This window comes from Capricornis sumatraensis, chromosome 8 (assembly GCF_032405125.1).
Source record: "Capricornis sumatraensis isolate serow.1 chromosome 8, serow.2, whole genome shotgun sequence".
NCBI lineage: Eukaryota > Metazoa > Chordata > Mammalia > Artiodactyla > Bovidae > Capricornis > Capricornis sumatraensis.
Genome location: NC_091076.1, coordinates 60,133,044 through 60,155,259, shown reverse-complemented (window position 1 = coordinate 60,155,259; position 22,216 = coordinate 60,133,044). Strand labels below are relative to the sequence as shown.

At 39.3% G+C, this 22,216-nt stretch overlaps 1 protein-coding gene across 1 annotated transcript in view; it reads right to left on the bottom strand.

Moving 5' to 3' along the window:
• The window catches only part of PPM1E (protein phosphatase, Mg2+/Mn2+ dependent 1E), a 232,851-nt gene extending 217,782 nt beyond the window's left edge, over positions 1–15,069 (bottom strand). Inside the window, exon 1 of the mRNA XM_068978997.1 lies at positions 14,615–15,069. Within this exon, the coding sequence (XP_068835098.1) occupies positions 14,615–15,069 (455 nt within the window). The remainder of the gene's footprint in view (positions 1–14,614) is intronic.
• Between the last annotated feature and the right edge of the window lie 7,147 nt (positions 15,070–22,216).

The window sequence follows — 22,216 nt, the reverse complement described above, 5'->3', positions numbered from 1 at the left end:
ATATGACCTTGAAAAACTAAAGATATTTTTGTTCCTCCAACTGTGTGTATGTAAACTGTGAATAATAAGTCTCTTTCTAAGTAATATGTGAGATTATTAATCAGTTGCCTAAACCAAGACTCTACGAACAAATAAATATTCAGTGTTGCCGGAAATCAAAGTGCAAAACTTCAGAGGTCATTCCCATTGTAAAATCCATGATAACCTGAAATTTAATGACTCTCACCTCTCATATTGGAGAAGGCAATGGCAACCCACTCCAGTGTTCTTGCCTGGAGAATCCCAGGGACGGGGAAGCCTGGTGGGCTGCCGTCTATGGAGTCGCACAGAGTCAGACACGACTGAAGTGACTTAGCAGCAGCACCACCTCTCATATTTACACCATAACTTGTTAGGTTCAATAAAGAACATGCTTACAATATGATTCTTGCCCTCTAGATTTTTAGCCTAAGAAAGAATTTTACATATATCATACCTCAAACACAATTTTATAAATACCACATATATCAATTTAAAAGCATTACATTTTTTGTTGCTTGCTTTTATACACAAATGTGAAAAGTGGATGTAGCACAATACACTTCTCAAAAAACAAGCTTGCTAAAAACCAGTTTTTATTTTAGTTTCTAAGATTCACAACGTAGAAAAAATGTGAATAAGAAATCACTGTATAAATATCAAAGATCAGAGGCTGTGCCTTGTGGTTCCGTAGAAAGTAGGTCAAAAGATTCAAATCCATAAAAGACAAAAACTGTAATGCTCCTGTAGGAATCTTATAATTCATTATGAAATCAAGTCACTAGGAAAAAAATTATCTTTGATATTTCTAACCCAGCCGATTAGTCTTTGGTTCTTTTCTTTTTTTTAAACTTAAGCATAGTTGATTTACACTATTGCATTAAAGTCTTTGGTTCTTTTTCTTTGATGACTTAAACTAAAACAGGAAGTAACGGACTAGTTTTCCTCAGAGCTATACACTGGAAGGTAAAATCTTAAGTGAAAATACACACAAGGAATTAAGAACAGTCTCAACCTTTTAACTAGCTCAAAGAAGGTAATGTAATGTACGTTTGCGCTCAGTCATGTCTGACTCTTTGTGACCCCATGGCCTGTAGCCCACCAGGCTCCTCTATCCACAGAATTTTCCAGGTAAGAATACTGAGTGGGTTGCCATTTCCTACTCCATGGGATCTTCCCAACCCAGGGAAAGAACCCATGTCTCTTGCATCTCCTGCATTGACAGGCAGATTCTTTCCCACTGCGCCACCTGGGAAGCACCTTTCACTAGCTCATGACTCTCGATAGGGGCTTCCCTTGTGGCTCAGCTGGTAAAGAATCCATCTGTAGTGCGGGAAACCTGGGCTCGATCCCTGGGTTGGGAAGATCCCCTGGAAAAAGAAAGGCTACCCAGTCCAGTAGACTGGCCTGGAGAATTCCATGGACTGTATAGTCCATGAGGTCGCAAAGAGTCAAACACAATTGAGCGACTTTCACTGACTCTCTATAAAGCATTATTTTGCTGCAAAATTGTCATTGTTCACAATATTCTCAAATAATTTACATAAGAATACTCAAGTTCACAAAATTTTTCATCTTGTACTGTACAGTTTGCGGTAATGAAAACTGCAAGCATGTTTCTGCAGCTAGATGAAAATGTTAACATACCAATAACCACATAAAATAGAAGCCACATATACCAATAACCACATAAAATAGAAGCCAAGCTCCTTCACCATTCAAAGTAGAGGAAAGGAAGAAAATAATAACAAAGAGAAAGAAGGTAATGAGGATAGGCCTATAAAAATCTAGAAAGGAAACAACCCGGACAGAGCAGAGAAAAAGTTGAAGATTCACTGATTTATTCAATAAATATTTAATGAGTGCCTACTATGTGCCAGGACCTGTACTAGGTGCTGGATACACAAAGGTAAACAAAACATTCTTTATCTATTGCCCTCAGTCCGGGACAGAGATATGAAATAATATATATATATGTATAAATTATGATAAGTGGATATAAAGAAAAAGCAAACAGATACTATGGAAACCAAAAACCAAGACTTAATTTAGACCTCTGGTAAAGAAACACCTCTATGAGGAAGATATATTTTAGGTAGGACCTAACAGTTGAGCTGGACAGTTGGAGAGAAGGGGGAAAGTTGCTTGGGCAAAGAAAAAAAAAGTGCAGAGTCCCTGAGGCAGGACAGAGCATGGCAGTTTCTGGGAACAAACTCAAGACCACTGTGATTAAAGCACAGTTAGGAGAGTTGCTATGGGTTGCTAAGACTTGATGGAAGTTTGGACCACACTGGTGGGAGTAGAGACAAAAAGAAATGGGCAAAAAGTATTTTTCTTTCATTTAGAAGTGAAATCAAAAGACCTCAAAATAATTAATGCTCTTCCATCTTGCTTTTCTACTGCAGCAAAAGAAGTACTGAAATGGTCTTCCAAAGATGCCCTGAACTAATTGCTAAAATCTGTGAATACTAACTTGATATCACTCCGGTGACTGTGCTATGTTATATGGCAAGTTGATCTTAAGACAGGGAGATTATCTTGGTGGGTCTGATCTAATCAAATGACCCCTTACAAACATGACAGCAGGAGAAGCCAGACAGATTGGAGCATGGAAACACTTGATGTAACGTTGCTGGTATGAAGACAAAGGAGGGCAAATGAGAAGCGGATGGCTTCTGTCAATAGATAATCAGTGCCCCTCCCAAACCTAACAACCAGCAAGGAAATGGAAACCTCAGATCTACAACAAAGATCTAGACTGTTAACCTGAATGGGCTAGAAGTGGAGTCTTTCCCTGAGTCTCTAGATAAGCGTCCTACCTCTCCAACACTTTGACTTACCTTGACTGAAGACCTTAAGCAGAGTACCCAGCTGAACATACCCAGACTTCTAACCTACAAAACTGTAAGATAACAAATGGATGTTGTTTCAAGTCACTAAATTTCAGTAGCATGTTACAAAGCAATAGAAAACTACCACCCCATAAACTATGTGATGAGAAATTAACAATTTGATAATCTAAATCTAAATCATATTACTCTAGGAACTTCCCAGGTGGTCCAGTGGTTAGAACTCTGTACTTCACTGCAAGGGGACATGGGTACGATCCTTGGCTGCAGTACCATTCTACATATGGTACAGAGTGACCAAAATAAATAAATAAATAAAAGCTCTATGTGTGTGTGTGTGTGTGTGTGGTGTGTGTGTAGTCACAGAAAGAAATCTAAGAAAAACGAATTTAGCTTATTACTTCAAAGGCTAGATAAATATGGATTTGGTGACTGGAGTGAGCACTTATTTAAATACGACTTTGAAATTAAATGTCAGATATGTTTTATAGAATTCAAATTTCTGTTATTAAGTCTAAACCTGTGCCATTCAATATGTTAGCCACTAGCCCCATGTGGCTACTAAGTATTTTAAATGTGATATTCCATTTGAGATATGCTTTAAGTATAAAATATAAACAGGATTTTGAAAACTTGGTATAAAAAATGAAAGAAATTCAATATTTTAATATTCATCATATGTTTAAATGGTAAAATATTTGGATTGTTGTTGTTGTTGTTGTTCAGTCACCCAGACGTGTCCAACTCTTTGTGACCCCATGGACTGCAGCACACCAGGCCTCCCTGTCCCTCACCACCTCCTGAAGTTTGCCCAAGTTCATGTCCATTGCATCAGTGATGCCATCCAACCATCTCATCCTCTGACACCCTCTTCTGCCCTCAATCTTTCCCAGCATCAGGGACTTTTCTAATGAGTTGCCTGTTTGCACTAGCTGACCAAAATACTACAGCTGCAGTTTCAGTCCTTCCAACAAGTAATCAGGGTTGATTTCCCTTAACATTGACTGGTTTGATCTCCATGCTGTTCAAGGGACTCTCAGGAGTCTTCTTCAGCACCACAGTTCAAAGGCATCAATTCTTTGGTGTTCTGCCTTCTTTATGGTCCAGTTCTCACAACTGTAGGTGACCACTGAGAAGACCATAGTCTTGACTATATGGACCTTTGCCGGCAGAGTAATGTCTCTGCTTTTCAATACACTGTCTAGGTTTGTCATAGCTTTCCTGCCAAGAAGCAAATTTCTTCTGATTGCCTAGCCGAAGAAAGTTTTGTAAATCTAGTTTACGTAATGCTGAAGCCCAGCATGCAAGATTTTAACCATGGTCTTACCAGCGAGGGAGATGAGTGCAACTGTCCAGTGGTTTGAACATTCTTCAGTACTACCTGTCTTGGGAATTGGGATGAGGACTGACCTTTTCCAGTCCTGTGGCCACTGCTGGGTCTTAGAGATTTGCTAACATATTGAGTGCAACACTTTAACAGCATCATCCTTTGGGTTTTTTAACAGCTCTACTGGAATTTCATCACATCCACTAGCTTTATTAACAGCAGTGTTTCCTAAGGCCCACTTGACTTCACACTCCAGAATGTCTAGCTCTGGGTGATTGACCACACCATCATAGTTACCTGGTTCATTAAGATCTTTTTTGTACAGTTCTTCCATTTATTCCTTCCATCTCTTCTTGCTCTTTTCAGCATCTATTGGGTCGCTATCTTTTCTGTCCTTTATTTTGGCAATCTTTAGGTGAAATGTTCCCTTGATATTTCCAATTTTTCTGAAGAGATCTCTAGTCTTTCCCTTTTGTATATTTGCATATATTGGGTTAAATAAAATAAAATAAATTCACTGTGTCTTTCAATTTTTAAAATGCGGTTAATTCTAGTCAATGGAAAGTGAACAAACATATATGCCACTTCTAAGGTCTGGCATCTAAAAACCTCCAATACCATTCTCCACTCCTATGCTTGCTAGATGTATGCTGATGCCTAGAGCAACCTTGGAAACCACAGACTGAAGATGAAAAACTCGACTAGCCTGAGTCCATTAATCACTCCATAGAACACAGTGCCTTCTCCATTGAAAGTACTCTCTGAGCAAGAAATAAGCTAACATTACATTAAGCTTTTGAGATTTCAGGATTTACCCACAAGAGCAGCGATTTTTAGCCATTACAGTACAGAACATGCAAAAATTAGAAACAACTCGACTGTCCTTCAATAGGAAATTGGATAAATAAATCATAGTATATTCATACAGAATCTATATAGTAGCTAAAATGAAAAAACTGTATGTATCAAATTAATGAATCTTTTTTAAAAACGTTAGTCTCAAGAAAGCTACTTATGAAAACAAAAACAAAAAAGCCGCCCATATTTTGATCATACAAATACGTGGGTAGTAAAAATATTAAAATATAGAGCAGAGGGCTACATTCCCTAAATTCACAGATTATCTCTAGAAAGAAACAAAAGGAAATGAGTTCATAGAAGAGAGTGACAAAGTCTTCAATTTCATATGAAATGTTAATTTATATATGAAATGCTTTACTTCCTTCAAATAATCTTAATCATGATAATTTCTTGAAATGGAATGGGGGGTATATGGATATTTTTATTATTCTGTTATTTTGTAAATGTTTAAATCATAAAATCAATAATCTTTTTCTTATATATTTTCTCAGAGAGTAAACAACAAAACTTTGTTAGAAGACAGTTAAGAACTATATACCAAAAGCCTTAAATATGTCAATATCTTTAATATAATCCCAACAATATATACTATATATAAATATACTCTAAGAAAATCAAAGGTTTGCTCCAAGGATGACCATCAAAATATTCTTAGAGCAACCAAAAACTGGTATCACCTAAAATGTCTAACAGCATTGTGATTAAATTACTGTGTATTCATTCAAAAATTACACAGGAGGTAGGGTGAGATGTGTGAAGGTATAGATGAAAAAAATACTGGCCACAAATTGATCACTGCTGAGGCTGAGCAATAAGTACACAATTTTTTCTATACTTTAAATTTTTTATAATAAAAAGTTTTGAAATATGAGAATACAAAACTTTACTAAGTTTTTCAAAAAGCAGTTTAAAATAGTTATAAATAATACTTTGTGTTTAATCTCTTGGCTCACTCACTGGATTTATCGTATGTTGCATATGTCCCCATCATTGCTGGCCTAGGGATTTGATGGCAAACATGTAGCTAATAATCTAATGCAACTGCCTTCAAGCACTTTATCAAAATCTTCTGGAACATTATGAATACCCCACTTTCAACGTAGATATACATTTCTCATGTGTGGATGTGTGTACATATACACATATAAATTTCATACATGCATATACCCATGCATACATACCACTCTCACCAGCAGAATTATCACTATTTCTTTGAGTAAGCTGTATTCTACATAATATACTTAACAGTTACATTTTCAAAGATTTCTCATCAAATATAATCACCCTTTAAAAAATCTAATAGAACTAAAATAGAAGTTTTGTTGCTTCTTACATTTGCATTACAAATAATATGTTCAACCTATGATTTCTCTGCGGGAGTTTTTTAAGTCAATTATCTATTTTGTGACAGTTAACTTTGTTAAATACAACCAAGGAATCCATTTAATGAGAGCAGGTAAACAGTAATAATCCATGATGTTCTTAAAATCGGAGGAAAGGTGCCACTGTCAACTCTAAGCCAAGAAACCTGCACGTCATCAGGATACCTCATGTACAGTGTTTAACATAAAGTCAGCTGTCACACAGAACAAGCTGCCATTCTCAATTAATATGTCAAGTATTACTAGCACTTAATTCTTTTTTTTTTTTCAGGGGATGAGCTTAAGTTCATATTTTGTACACAAAGAAACAGATTTTAATATTTTATTCCTTCACTGAAATGGATTACTTTGGGTACACCTTATTTTGAAGACCACTAGTTATGATACATAAATATCTGTGGGGGAAAAATAATTAAACAAGTGCTACAAGAGGAGGCCTTACAAATACCTGTGAAAAGAAGAGAAGTGAAAAGCAAAGGAGAAAAGGAAAGATATAAGCATCTGAATGCAGAGTTCCAAAGAATAACAAGGAGAGATAAGAAAGCCTTCCTCAAGGATCAATGCAAGGAAATAGAGGAAAACAACAGAATGGAAAACACTAGAGATCTCTTCAAGAAAATTAGAGACACCAAGGGAACATTTCATGCAAAGATGGGCTTGATAAAGGGCAGAAATGGTATGGACCTAACAGAAGCAGAAGATATTAAGAAGAGGTGGCAAGAATACACGGAAGAACTGTACAAAAAAGATCTTCATGACCCAGATAATCACGATAGTGTGATCACTCACCTAGAGCCAGACATCCTGGAATGTGAAGTCAAGTGGGCCTTAGAAAGCATCACTACGAACAAAGCTAGTGGAGGTGATGGAATTGCTGTGAAAGTGCTACACTCAGTATACCAGCAAATTTGGAAAACTCAGCAGTGGCCACAGGACTGGAAAAGGTCAGTTTTCATTCCAATCCCAAAGAAAGGCAATGCCAAAGAATGCTCAAAATACCGCACAATTGCACTCATCTCACATGCTAGTAAAGTAATGCTCAAAATTTCCAAGCCAGGCTTCAGCAATACGTGAACCGTGAACTCCCTGATGTTCAAGCTGGTTTTAGAAAAGGCAGAGGAACCAGAGATCAAATTGCCAACATCTGCTGGATCATTGAAAAAGCAAGAAGAGTTCCAGAAAAACATCTATTTCTGCTTTCTTGACTATGCCAAAGCCTTTGACTGTGTGGATCACAATAAACTGTGGAAAATTCTGAAAGAGATGGGAATACCAGACCACCTGACCTGCCTCTTGAGAAATCTATATGCAGGTAAGGATGCAACAGTTAGAACTGGACATGGAACAACAGACTGGTTCCAAATAGGAAAAGGAGTGCGTCAAGGCTGTATATTGTCACCCTGCTTATTTAATTATATGCAGAGTACATCATGAGAAGTGCTGGACTGGATGAAGCACAAGCTGGAATCAAGACTGCTAGGAGAAATATCAATAACCTCAGATATGCAGATGACACCACCCTTATGGCAGAAAGTGAAGAGGAACTGAAAAGCCTCTGATGAAAGTGAAGGAGGAGAGTGAGAAAGTTGGCTTCAAGCTCAACATTCAGAAAACGAAGATTATGGCATCTGGTCCCATCACTTCACGGGAAATAGATGGAGAAACAGTGGAAACAGTGTCAGACTTTATTTTTTCGGGCTCCAAAATCACTGCAGATGGTGATTCCAGCCATGAAATTAAAAGATGCTTACTCCTTGGAAGGAAAGTTATGACCAACCTAGATACCATATTAAAAAGCAGAGACATTACTTTGCCAACAAAAGTCCACTAGTCAAGGCTATGGTTTTTCCAGTAGTTATTATGGATGTGAGTTGGACTGTGAAAAAAGCTGAGCGCTGAAGAATTGATGCTTTTGAACTGTGGTGTTGGAGAAGACTCTTGAGAGTCCCTTGGACTGCAAGGAGATCCATCCAGTCCATCCTAAAGGAGATCAGCCCTGGGTGTTCATTGGAAGGACTGATGCTGAAGCTGAAACTCCAATACTTTGGCCACCTCATACGAAGAGCTGACTCATTGGAAAAGACCCTGATGCTGGGAAAGATTGAGGGCAGGAGAAGAAGGGGATGACAGAGGATGAGATAGCTGGATGGCATCACCGACTCAATGTACATGAGTTTGGGTAAACTCTGGGAGTTGGTGATGGTCAGGGAGGCCTGGCGTCCTGTGACTCATGGGGTCACAAAGAGTCGGACACGACTGAGTGACTGAACTGAACAAGAGGAATAAGCACTAGGTATTCTATAAGGAGACACGGAAGAGACATCTAATTCATTGTGAGTATGGGGCTGGTGGACAAAGGAAGTGATGTGAGATGGAGACCTGAACAACAGGTTAAAGACTGGACAGACTGGACGGAGTGGGAGAGCAGGGTAGATCAAGCGTGTTATGTCCAAAGGTGCAGAGGTAAGAGCAAACACCGTGCATTCAAACTAATATATTAATAGTCCAAAACAGCTGAAGTACAGTTTCTAGGGGTGGGATGGAGTGGGTGGACAGTGATTCAGGGATGGGGCTGATAAGATTATAAAGGCTTGTTTGGATTTTATCTGTAGGGCAATGGAGAAATAGGCGATGAAGATATACAATAAAGAACTGGCCTTGCCTAAAAGAAGTCTGGCCTTTGTTCCCAACTCCTGGAAGGTAACCTCTAAATCCCTGGAATTTCTAGAGTAATAGGAGTGTCTTTGTTATTCACGGCGGGCCCTTTGGATCCCATGGTATCAGCCTGGAGTGGGAGACTCGAAACTATTAATAAGTTCAACCACGTGAGCAATCTACCAATAAATTCCAATAAAAACTGGACAGCGAAACTTAGGTGAGCTTTTTGGGCCAGCAAGACTCCATAAGAGAGGAACACATCCCTGAGGACAATGGAAGCTTCACATCTGAAACCCTCTGGATTGCAGCTCATGCATCCCTTACTTTGGCTGGTTCTAAGTTCTAGCTTTTCCTTATACTGAACCATAATCCATTAATATATTAAGCTTTCAGTGAGTTCTGTGAATCTTTCTAGTAAATTATCAAATCTGAAAGTAGTTTTGAGAAAGCTGAAAATTATAATCAGTGTCAGAAGTGAGGGTGGTCTTATGCAGACTCTTCCCTCTGACTTATAGTTGGACCCTAACCCCTAGCAACTTCTGCCTCAGGCAGACTCGGCTGTGTCTGACTGGAGAACTGTGCCTTCGACCTCAGTTTGGCTAATACCAGGTAAACAGTAAAATATTTAAGCAATGGGTGACAATTAATCAATCTACATAATCTAGATTCTAGAGAAATCACTTTACTATTAATACACTGGGGAGAATATATTGGAGAAGACTGGGAAGAAATAGCAATGACAGTAGGGATGGTGAGGGCCATATTTAGGAGGTATTTATAAGGCAACAAAGGTCCATCTAGTCAAGGCTATGGTTTTTCCTGTGGTCATGTATGGATGTGAGAGTTGGACTGTGAAGAAAGCTGAGCGCCGAAGAATTGATGCTTTTGAACTGTGGTATTGGAGAAGACTCCTGAGAGTCCCTTGGACTGCAAAGAGATCCAATCAGTCCATTCTGAAGGAGATCAGCCCTGGGATTTCTTTGGAAGGAATGATGCTAAAGCTGAAACTCCAGTATTTTGGCCACCTCATGCAAAGAGTTGTCTCACTGGAAAAGACTCTGATGCTGGGAGGGATTGAGGGCAGGAGGAGAAGGGGACGACAGAGGATGAGATGGCTGGGTGGCATCACGGACTCGATGGACGTGAGTCTGAGTGAACTCCAGGAGTTAGTGATGGACAGGGAGGCCTGGTGTGCTGCAATTCATGGAGTTGCTAAGACTCGGACACGACTGAGCAACTGAACTGCAGTAAAAGGCAAAATTTGACTGAATGTGAGGAGGAGAGAAGGAGAAATCAAGGATAAACCCATCAAAAAGAGAATCAAGTTTTGTCTTCTGTGGGGGAGACAGAGAGAGATGGAAGATCAAATTCAGCTTTGGACAGTTTAATTTCAGAAAACTTTTAGACATCTAGGTAGAGCCTTCCATTAGCAGTCAAAGCAAGGATGGAGGCAGAGATGGGAGCTATTAGCATAACTACAATAATCAAAATCACAGGAGAGGCTGATTTTGGCCACAGACAACAAGCCAACCAAACTTGAAAAGGCCAAGGACCAAACAATATAAAAGGTTTCAGTTCAGTTCAGTTCAGTCGCTCAGTCGTGTCTGACTCTTTGCGACCCCATAGGCAGAGTAGTAAAAGCTCACAGAGAAGTGGCAGTCTAAGACGTAGGAGAAAACCCCGAAAATTATGGCTTACGCCGAATGGTTGCTATTTTCTTTTTTCTGCTACTTCTTACTAGTTTTAAGAGTAAAAAAAGGGGGGAGGGGTATCTAAATCAGTGGCATAACTCCCATCCATGTATTTCTTCATATATATACACAGACAAAGTTTAATGGCTTTCTAATCTATCTCAAAGTCATTAATGAGTCACATAATTCAATACAACTGAATTATTAGTGTCTATAAACAATGATTTTCTTTCCCAAGGCATTTTTAAAGTGGCCACCCTCATTACTACTCTAAACCATCTGCAAGTATTTAACTTTGCCAGGCTACCAAAATATCTCCCCCTTCTTGAGAAGTCCAATCCAGACTAAATGAATAACTGAGGCGACAACGGCTCTAAAAATATACTGACATGTAGCTCTTACAGACTTCAGAGTATCTGTTTCTTCTGGGTTAAAACAAATAGATTTATCCTCCATACAATAACATAGAGAAATAAAATACAGCATTGACCTATGCAACCTATCCAAGGTTATTCATATCTGCTATAAGATCAGCTGTAAATTTTATTTGAAATTATTTCAAAGCTATAAAATATCTCACTACCTTTTCAAAGAGATCCATTAACCTCAAAAATCCTAATTTTGCATCATTAGAATTTATTTTACTCTTTTGGGGGGCATTTTAGTTTACAGGAGTAAAGGAGATAATTTTTACATGAGCAGCTGAAGATTGCAAATCACTGGAATTTTTTATTGACATGGAATAGACTAATTCAGTTAAACAGTTCTAAGGAACTGACTGAATTTATTATTCATTCTTAAAGATTTAATTATTTGAAACAAAATTGTTTAAATGGTCCTTTAAAAAAAAGTATTTATAGCCTACAACAGAGATCTTTCTCATCCTAGGGGATTTTTAACATTTCAAATAATTTTTCTTTCAAAATGTTATTTTTTTTATCTAGCAGAGAAATATTAAGTACATAGCTCCCATTTTAAGCCTAATAGCAAAAACTCTGTCACAAATACTGAAAAACTTTTAAGTTGCTAATTATATTTTGTCCATTTAAACCTTGATCCTTTACTTACCTAAGTAACTGCTTATCTCAAGCTAATCCTAAGCTTTGAGTTTACCAAAATGAAGAATGATAAATATATCTTCTGTTCTTAAACTCTGAGAGAAGCAAAATACTGGGAAAAACATTCACTATAGTTTTTGAAGTAAAATTTCAGCCAGTATTTACATAAACAGTATTGAGAAAGTAAGCACCTCTATTTTTTTCTGTAGCTTCATACTATATATTTATAAAACACTGACAGAAAAAATAGGCTAGAGACTTATGAAACTGGTTCTAGTTTCTTCTTACATTAGTTTCAAATGTGAAATTGGTGAATATATATTTCAAGTAATTTCATTTAAGTATTTTAGCACATTCTAACAAGCATGACAGTTTCTAAAGAATATTAAGAATTCCCAAAATAAAGAGAGAGTGGGTATCTGAGAAAATATTTTGGAAAAAAAAAAAACTTCACCAAATTAGTAATTCCAACATATTCCTAATCAGAATGATTTCAAAGTGTTTCCTAGGAAATCTGATTACTCAACTTTTCCTAGGAAATTTGACAACTCTGAGAGTTTTGAGGTTCAAAAATTATATTAAAAAATGCTGGAAAACCATTTGTACATAATTTGTCATTTCTGAATCGGGATCCTCAGTATTCTCTTCTGTAAAATGAAGCGAACAGGAAAACGATCTATCTCTACAATGCCTTCCAGTACTTATTCTTGTGGCCAAGTTGTATGATTTTCTTTCATAAATAATAAAGCACAAAAAGTATGTGTTTTTAAACTGTGAGACTTTTAGGTTTTGGGGTTTTGTTTTTTTCAGTCGGTTAACAACCTTGAAGATACTTTACATAAACAAGCCAGGCATTTTATATCTGAGTAAAACATAATAGCTTCTGCACAAAACAGAATACATGATGAAATCTTTGATTTCAGGTGAAATAATGTTTTCCAACTTCAATTTTGCTAGTTTTACTTCAAATCTAAACTTTCTCAATTAGATGGTCATTTTATAATCTGAATACTTTTCTGGTTTATACATGTATTGAAAATCTTTCTTCCCTTCCATGTGGCAAAACACACATCTACCTACCATCATCTTCATACAGATTTCATTTTTAAAAAACCTTGAATGGTACATATTTCTAAACTAATAACTCTTTTTTTGAAATGGACCTTCTCTAATGTTTAAATGTGTATTTCTTTAATTCATTTGTAAAGGTAAAATTGTCAAAGTAGAGTTAGTCTGATGCTAAGATAAATCTTTCCACTTCATTAAACAATTCCATTTTAAGCAAGAAGTCTTAAGTGTCTATATAGTATTAAAAATGATATTTCATAAACTCTATTCTACAGTTGTTTACAAACACTAGGAAGAAATACTCCTAAGATGTTTTTACATGCCATTTCACATTTCCCCAAAAGCAGTATTACTTTGGTAACCAGATAGGATTTCAAAATTGAAATTTCAATAGTGTATAAAGTATGGGAGACATCAACACAGTCCACTTTTACAGCATATATGTTCAGTGTTTTTTCTTGTTGACAAGCTTCTGTTTTAACAGGAAGAATGATTTGATCAGGTGTCTGTTAGGTTGGAAGAAGACAAAACCTTTACTTTCCAGGTCCTTTTCTTAATCTAAGCTTTTAAAAAAAAAATCCAAGAAGTGATCTTAACTGCAGTGAATCTTGCAGTAGTAAACTTTTTGATGGGGACAGAGTAACATCTTTCATTACAACTATCAGCAGAATGGCAAAAGGCTCCCGAGATTTACCAGTGTTCTCAGAAACTTGTTAGTATTCTCCTCTGTCATTATTTCAGAACAATTCCATTTAGAAAGAAACGCAATTGTAAACTGCTTCTATTTCAGGCCCATAAAAACTGGGATGAAAGGCAAAGCCTTGACCTTTCTATTTTAGACTTTCATCTGTGTAGCTAAGCCATCTGCTTTCTCTCTACCCCATCTACTTAATGGACTGAAAATACTGCACCTAATTGCAATTTTATCAAACCAGCCAGAGTTTTCCACTTTAACGAATTGCGACTCTGTCTTTCACCTGAAGGCTCGCAGGTAAAATTTTCCTTATCGTCCCTCCTCATTTCCTTCCCACCTCCCTCAATTATGAGTTATCAAGTATCATTAAACTACGATACGAGGCTTCCGTATATTAAGCCATCTACACTTTCAACACTGAGCGCCCAACAGAAGAATATCGACTCCAGTCTCCCCTCTTGTGGATCTGGGGCCGGGATTATCGTATTTGTTGCGGTTACGCAGGAGGCACCCAGCAAGCAGCTCCTGCCTAGAAAGGAGACCGCGTCTCTCCGCCGCCAAACAACAAGGGGGGGCGACTCGCGCCGGGAAAAAGACAGACCCGGGTGGGAGGAAAACCTCCAGGAGGAAGGAGAGGGCTGGGAAGAGGGAGCTCTCAAGACTAGAAGGAAGGACCTTCCCAGGCACCAAGCAGAAAAGGTGTGAGAAGTGGAGAAAGAAGTGGGCGGCCAGGGAGAAGCGGGAAGCCCGGGGCCCGGCGGGAGGGCGCGGGGGGCGGCTCCCGGGCCCGGCGGGAGGCGCGGGGGCCGCGGCGGGCGTGGGCATCTCGCCGCCGACCGCCCGAGTCCGAGCAGCGGGGGCGCTTCCAACCTCGCCAGGGCGCCGGCGTGAGGCGGGCGGGGGAATGAGGAGCGGAAAAGCGAGCAGTCCGAGCGGCAGAGGGAGCCGCGTCGAGGCCGGCGCGGCGGGTACGGCGGCCCACCCCCCGGCCGAGCCCCGCTACTTAACTATTTGTAGAGCTGCTGCAGGCACAGGTCCAGGCTCTCGCCCTCCACCTCCTCGCGGGTGATGCGCTCCGACAGTGGCCGCGGCAGCGGGGGCAGCGGCGGCAGCCGGGGCTGCGGCGGCGGCACGGCCGACTGCCCCCGGGCCGCCGCCTCCTCGCCCGCCGCCGCCGCCGCCGCCTCCTCCTCCACCGCCTCCTCCTCGGGCTCGGGGTCTTCTCGCTCCTGCTCCTGCTCCCCCTCCTCCGACGCGGCCCCCGCGGCCGCCGCCTCCCCGGCTTCCTCGACCGTCGCCTCGCGCGCCTCAGCCGCCACCAGTTCGGGCTCGGGCTCGGGCTCCGACTCTTCGGGTTCGGGTTCCGGCTGGGGCTCGCCGCCGCCGCACGGTCCGCGAAACTCGCCCAGGAATAGCTCCAGGAAGCGCCGGTAAGTTTTCTCCTCAGGGGTGCAGCCGGCCATCGCTGCTCATGCCCCAGGGCCGACCGGGGAAACGGGTGGGGGAGGCCCAGGAAGGGGAGGGGGGCTGCTGGCGAGCCTCCGGCTCCCGCAAGGGCGGTTAACGGCCGCACCGGCACGAGCGATCAGCACTAGGTTGCCTGGAGAGGGCTCCCGCAGGCGTGCGCGCCGCCGAGCCCGGACGTGCGCGGCCCGGGGCCGGGGGGCGGAGCGCGCCGCCCCTCGCGGATCTGGAGGGAAAGTTGGTCTCGGGCGCGCGCGCGGGGTCCGGCGGAGGCCCACCCTCTAGCCCTACTGAGAGAGCAGCCCAAGCTGCCTAGAGACCGTCGCCATGGCAACCGGCCTCTAAGGAAGAATTTCAGGGTCCCTCCCGTCGAGTCCACGGAGTCGAAAGGGGCACTAGACTTAGTCCCCTCTCCAACTCTGAATGCCTTCATTGTGTGGATACCCTAACCTCAAAGTGGTTAAGAGGGAACTAAGACGTTCGCCCGGTCTAGCTGTTGGTCTCCCCTGATTTGGATTCACCTCAGTTTTCCTTATCTGTCCTGTCTTGTCTTAGGGTCCGTATGTGCGGAATGATGCCACAGTGTGAAAACCTTCTACTGTCGATGACATTAATAAGTAGTTTGCAGGGGAAGGCATTCAACATCTACAAAGGTGGGTGCCTTTGCCTCCATTCTCTCATCTGATTCTGTGAAGTGGTGTTAACCTCACTTCCCCAGAAGAGGAAGCCGGATTAAGTGCATTTCTTTTTTCAAGGTGTGGAAACTCCTAGTCGTGGCATTGGAATTGGAACCCAGATTGTCAGCTTCTAGAGCCTTTCTAGACCCTTTTTCCTGTACTCTTCTCTGACTTTGAAGACTCAGCAGTGTAATACATCTATCAAGCCTTATTTTCAAAAAGCTTTATAGTGTATGCGTTATATTCATCCCCTTAATCCTTATAATAGCGCCTCCAGGTAGAAGGTATTACCATGATTCCATTCCATGGATGAACAAACTGAGACTTGAAGATATTGTGATGCAACAAGGACTAAGCCATCAGATTTCCAGCACATCAAGACACCCTTCTTGAGTGTCTGCAGGCAAGCCCCTCCAGTATTCTTGCCTGGGAAACCCCAGGAACCGAGGGACTACAGTCCATGGAGTCGCAAAAGAGTCCGACATGACTTAGTGACTCAACAACAAATATATACTTTATTACATAATCTGTATTTTTTGGTACATTTTGTTTGCTCTTCTTCCCCATCCCCCTGAGTCTCTATTTTTGTAGACTGAAACTGAAACAACTTTAAATTATTCTAATTTTCTTACCAAACTACACACAAACCTATTATTTTCAAGCCTTACTGAGGGGAGTGGGAGAGGGAGAAGCTGGGTTGTTATACAGCTGTATAGATGACAGCATCATTACTGCATACTGCCATGTCCATGGCAACATATAATTCAGCAAAAATATAGTGATTCTTTCTCTACTTTGAAAAACATGTTCACAAAATATCCACCCCATCCTCTCCATTTATTCCTTCTGGATTTCAGTTGGATTTAGGATCTGAAATAACATTTCTAGTCAGTTATTAATGGCAGAAGGAGTCTCCCTGCCAACTGTTTTCATATAATACTGTATTCTAAATCCCTGATGTGATACTGTTATTTTAAGAATAAGTGGGTTGAGCTCACTAATGTACATTATGGCATCATGTAAAATAGACGTCCATTCTCTTTCTTAGCTTGAGATTAAATAATACATGATAGAAAGTGTATACTGAGTAATGCATGAGTCCTCTATAACTACTTATTTTTGTCTCAAAGGTAAATGGTAAGACCCAATAAATAAGTCTGTTTCCAGACAAGCTAACTGTATTTATACATGTTTTGTTTAAAACATCACTAGTGTAGAGCGACTTCTTTATGTGATGCCAAGAAAGTCTTTAAACTCTTCATTTGCCTTTGTTTTCAATCCACCTGTTCATTTCCATTTCAGAATGTGTAGAAAAGATTGACGTAACTTACAGGGCTACAAAACCTAAATGTCCGCAATTTTACATTCCAACAACTATTTAATATCTCAGAATCTGACACAATGACATTTAGTTCAAGAGCACAAAGCTGTCAACTGTTAACAATTCACATCTAAGCTACACCTTCCTACTTTGTAATGTAGTTGCCTCCCTCGTCTAGGTGACATTTATTTGTGACGTTAATTTATGACTCAACCCACATATCAAAAGGAAGTGTTATGTGTTGGGGAAACATTACTACTAAGAGTAAAAGAAAAAGCCTACACCTCTACATTACCATAAATGAGAGGTGTGTTTGCTTCTATTAATGAAGATATTCCTTTACAAAAGATCAATATGGATCCTGCTGCATCCATTTGACAGAGGAGCTTCGCCAGAAGGTGGCTGACAGCACTGCTGGGATCTCAGAGCAGCTGTGTAGGATGATTCTGCCATTGTGGAGTCTTTTTAGTCATTATTTTGCATTGCTTTACTTTCCTTTTCAGTTCCTCTCCTCTTATACTTCCCTAATCCCCTTTCTTGTTGTCTATTTTAAAATAGATCTATAAAAAACATATGTATTAAGAGCATTTAACTTTTTAGAAGTTTTTTTTTTTTTTTAGATTTGTCATAAGAATTGTTCTCTAAGCCTTAGTTCTTTGGAGGAAATGCACATGTTCTTTCAAGGACATTCATGATTAAGGATGATATTTCAAGATTAAAAAGGGGAATCCCACGGTGGTCTAGTGGTTAGGATTTGGTGCTTTCACTGCCGAGGGCCCAGGTTCAATCCTCAGTTGGGAGACTAAGATCCCACAAGCCATGAGGCATGGCCAAAATCATAAAATCTTAAAAAAAGGTTAAATAAAAGTGTTGAGTTGGGCAGTTTCTTATATGACCCAGTAATCCATCTCCCAGATATTTACCCACAAGAAATGAAAACGTGTCCACCAAACACAGACGCAGACACACATCACCAAAAAAACCCTTGTATATAAATTTTTTATAATAGTTTTATTCATAACAGCTCAAACTTGGACAAAACCCAGGTGTACATCAATAGTGAACGGATAAACAAATTGTGGCGTATTCATACAATAGAATACTACTCAACAATAAAAAGAAAACTATGATAAACACAACAACATGGGTGAATCTCAAAAACATGATGAATGAGAAAAGTCTAGGTACAAAAGAGAACATACCTCATGATTCCATTTATATGAAATTCTAGAATAGGCAAAACTAATCTATAGTCACAGAAAGCAGATTAGTGGTTGTCTAGGACTGACGTGGAGTAGAGGATTCATGGAAAAGGAGTAAGTGGAACTTTGTGGGAGGGATTAGAATGTTCTATATCATAACTGGGTGTTTTATATAGGTGTATTCATTTGTCAAAAAGGATCCAAGTGTACACTTTAAATAAGTGTTTTGTTACATAAATTATACCTCAATAAGGTTTATTTTAAAAGTTAAAAAGAATTGATTACTGCTTAGTCCTTTGTTTGTTCTCACATCCATTTCTTCCCCTACTTTGCTCTCCTTGGTATTACAGGGGTGCTGACTCTTTCAAGCTGTATTCACCAGGTTCCTGGACAGCTGAGTTCCAGCTGCGATTTGCCCAGTGGGAGACATCAGCAGGAAACTAGGTGGTGGAAGGAAAGGCAAAAAGCCAAGATATTTCTTCCCTGTACCCTACCTCAGTCCTAATGCTCGCTGGCTCTCCTTTATAGCTTTGCTCCCCCTGAACCTGTCCTTCCAGCTTTTCTCTTTGACACCAGTCCTAGAGCTCCAGAAACATCATCTTCCATTTGTCCATCAGCCTAGAGATGGTGGCTGGCTTTAGCTGCCTAATCTTGCCTGCTATGGATGGATGATTTGTGTGCTCCAAAAATTCGTATGTTTAAATCCTAACCCCCAAGGTGAAGGTATGAATTAGGAGGTGAGGGTCTTTGGAAGGTAATTAGGTTATGAGGGCACAGCCCTCATGAATGGGATTAGTGCCATTAAAGATGAGGTGCAAGAGAGACGCCTCTCCCTTTCCAAATGTGAAAACACAGTAAGAAGACCACTGTCTGTCCCAAACACTGAATCTGCCAGCACCCTGATTACTGAACTCCAGCCTCCAGAACTGTGAGAAATAAACTTCTGTGGCTGTAAGCCACCCCACTTATGATTTTTTCATTATAGCACCCCAGTCAGACTAAGATACTGCTGTACCTTCCCTTTTGGCTTTTTAGCTCTCCTATCATGTGTGTAACTAATTTCCTGTATTCTATTCCCTCTGTTTTCTTAACTGGATCTCAGTTAATACAATAACAAATAATATTTTAAAGCGTGATAAAAATATATAAAACAATTATAAATGGATTAAGTTGACATTAAAGCAAGTCTAGGTTCTCAAAGGTGCTACTTGAACAGTGAGTTTACTTGAAGATAGCAGTAAATGATTTCCTATTATGCATATGTTAACTTTTAAGAAATACATTTTATTTTTAAAACCTTAAAAAAATTATGAATAGGTTGCCAGTGGTTCAAAGGTAGGGAGGGTAAAGATGAATAGACAGAACATAGGATTTTGAGGGAAGCAAAGACTATTCTGTATGATACTATAATGGTAGATACAAATTATTAGACATTTGCCAAAAACCACAGGACATATAACACAGAGTGAACCCAAGTGTAAACTATGTACTTTGGTTAATAATATATCAATATGGGCTCATCAGTTGTAACAGATGTACCTCACTAATGTAAAATGTTAATAATAATTGGGGAAACTGTGAAAGGGACTTACATATATCTCTGATCTGTGCCTAGAGAAATGTTCCATTCATATTTTTTAAATTGATGGAAGGATAACTAATAAATAAGTACTTTAGAGATATTAATTTGATTGCATTGTCAAACTGACTAGTAGGGAGCAAGAGAATACCTGTCAACTGAAAAAAATGAGCACATAAATGTTTTCAAATAAGAGCATCTTCCTCCCTTCTCAATATACCCTACCTACATCTTCTACATCCTGGAAGATGTAGAAGATAAGGATAATTAACTATAGATTAGTTTTGCCTATTCTAGAATTTCATATAAATGGAATCATGAGGTATGTTCTCTTTTGTGCCTAGACTTTTTTCATTCAGCATGTTTTTGAGATTCACCCATGTTGTTGTGTTTATCAGTAGTTGTCTTTGTTTATTGATGAGTAGTATTCTATTGTATGAATAGTTGTGATTTAAGAACTGTTAAATCACATCAATTTGCTGCCAAAACTATTACTACTATATTAATTTTTATTCCTCTTCTTTTGCTGGCTACTATGGTCATATTGCAGCAACAGTCCATAGCTGTCAAAATTAGAATTCACATCAGGTAATAACAGGTCCACATGCACTATTTGCATCAGTTTTAAAAAGCAAAGAAGTCCCCAAAACAGGTTCTAACTTTTTTTTCTTAATGCTTTAACCACTGATAATAACAAACTTTTGTTTTTATTTTGCTTAGTTCTTTGAGGAATCAAACTTTTTTTAACTTACTGTGACATGCTTATGAAACAGGAAGAGGGCAGGGGTTGATGGCAATTTCTGATAAGGATATTATAAGTGGCTGAGATGTAATATATTCCTTCTATAATAAATGGTCCTTCTCAAATGAATTGACTCCTTTTTAAAAATCCACTTCAATATTTTGCTTCTAGTTTTTACTTTATAAAAACTGAAAAGCACTTTATGGTGATTAAAAAAAAGTCTATATTATTACCATCTAATTTTTATACCCTTTATATATTTATTTAGACTAAATACAAGCAAGAATTAAAGAGTAATATTAATTGTATTCTCTTTTAGTCAGCAGATGCCCATTACCCATTCCAGAGCATTCATTAAAAGTCCAACTGCTTTTTTAAATGAAAAGGAAGCAGACAACCAAATATGAAAACTCACAAAGTTATTTCCTGTTCTCAGATAGTACCAACCACTTCATTCTTCACTGAGTGTGGAGCTGATGGAATTGAGCCACAATGACATTTGTGACTAGAGGGGAAGATGGAAATGATTCCATTAACCTAGAGTGCTGTAACATATGGTAATCATAGGTGGTAGAATAGCTGGGTTGGACAAGGGTAAAGTAAGCCATGTGGCACAGACATTATCAATTACCACACATGGTAACCATGCTGATACAATGTAGCTTTTCCAGAAGGGAAATGATTTGGGCATATGAATTGACTTACTGGCTTATGAAAGAGTGATCTATAAATGACATATCTGGCACCAATATAGCACACGTGGTTTCCAGTAATTTTGCAAGTTGGGGACTATTAAGATTTGAAGAACCTCCATATACCTAAATGTCAGTACAATGTATTGCAGTTATTTGTACAAAGGCAGCAAGCCAAAATATCGATGCAAAATAAACTTGGACCATTCATATATAAAACTATCAAATATCTTTTTCAGGTGTCATATAAAATCCTGGAACTTTGTATATCTGGAAAAAATAATTTCATGAATCTTTAAGGTATTAAGCTTACGGGCATGGCAAAAGCTCAAGATTAGAGTACTGGGAGATGGAATTACAATTATGTTGTAAGTGTTGGCAGAAATATTGATTTTGAAAGAGATATGAAAACTGTATTTTAAGAAAATTTAATACACAAATATTCTTTCAGAAGAAACACTGAAAGCTGGAAGGTCAGTTGGGCAGCGGGAGATAAGGAGTACAGAAAAGAGGAGTGTCAGTGGAAGTGAAGATGACCAGAGGAGGCTAAGACACTCTATAGGAAGGTCGGACATTCTAACAGGGCACCCGGTGACACTTCAGACCAGTAAACCACCCAGAGAGGCTCACAGCTAAGTACAGTGGCTATCTATTGCTGCGAAACAAATGACTGCCAGACAGTGGCTAGAGCAAAGACCGCCTTAAAAAGGGTCTACTGTATAGCAAGGGAACTCTACTCAGCACTCTGAAATGGTCTCTATGGGAAAAGAATCTAAAAAAGAGTGGACACATGTATATGTATTACTGATTCACTTTGCTATATACCTGAAACTAATACATTGTAAATCAACTATATTCCAATAAAAATTTAAAAAAAAAACCTCTACCTTGCAACTGAGGAACAAATTTGAAAACAATTAGGATAATTAAAAT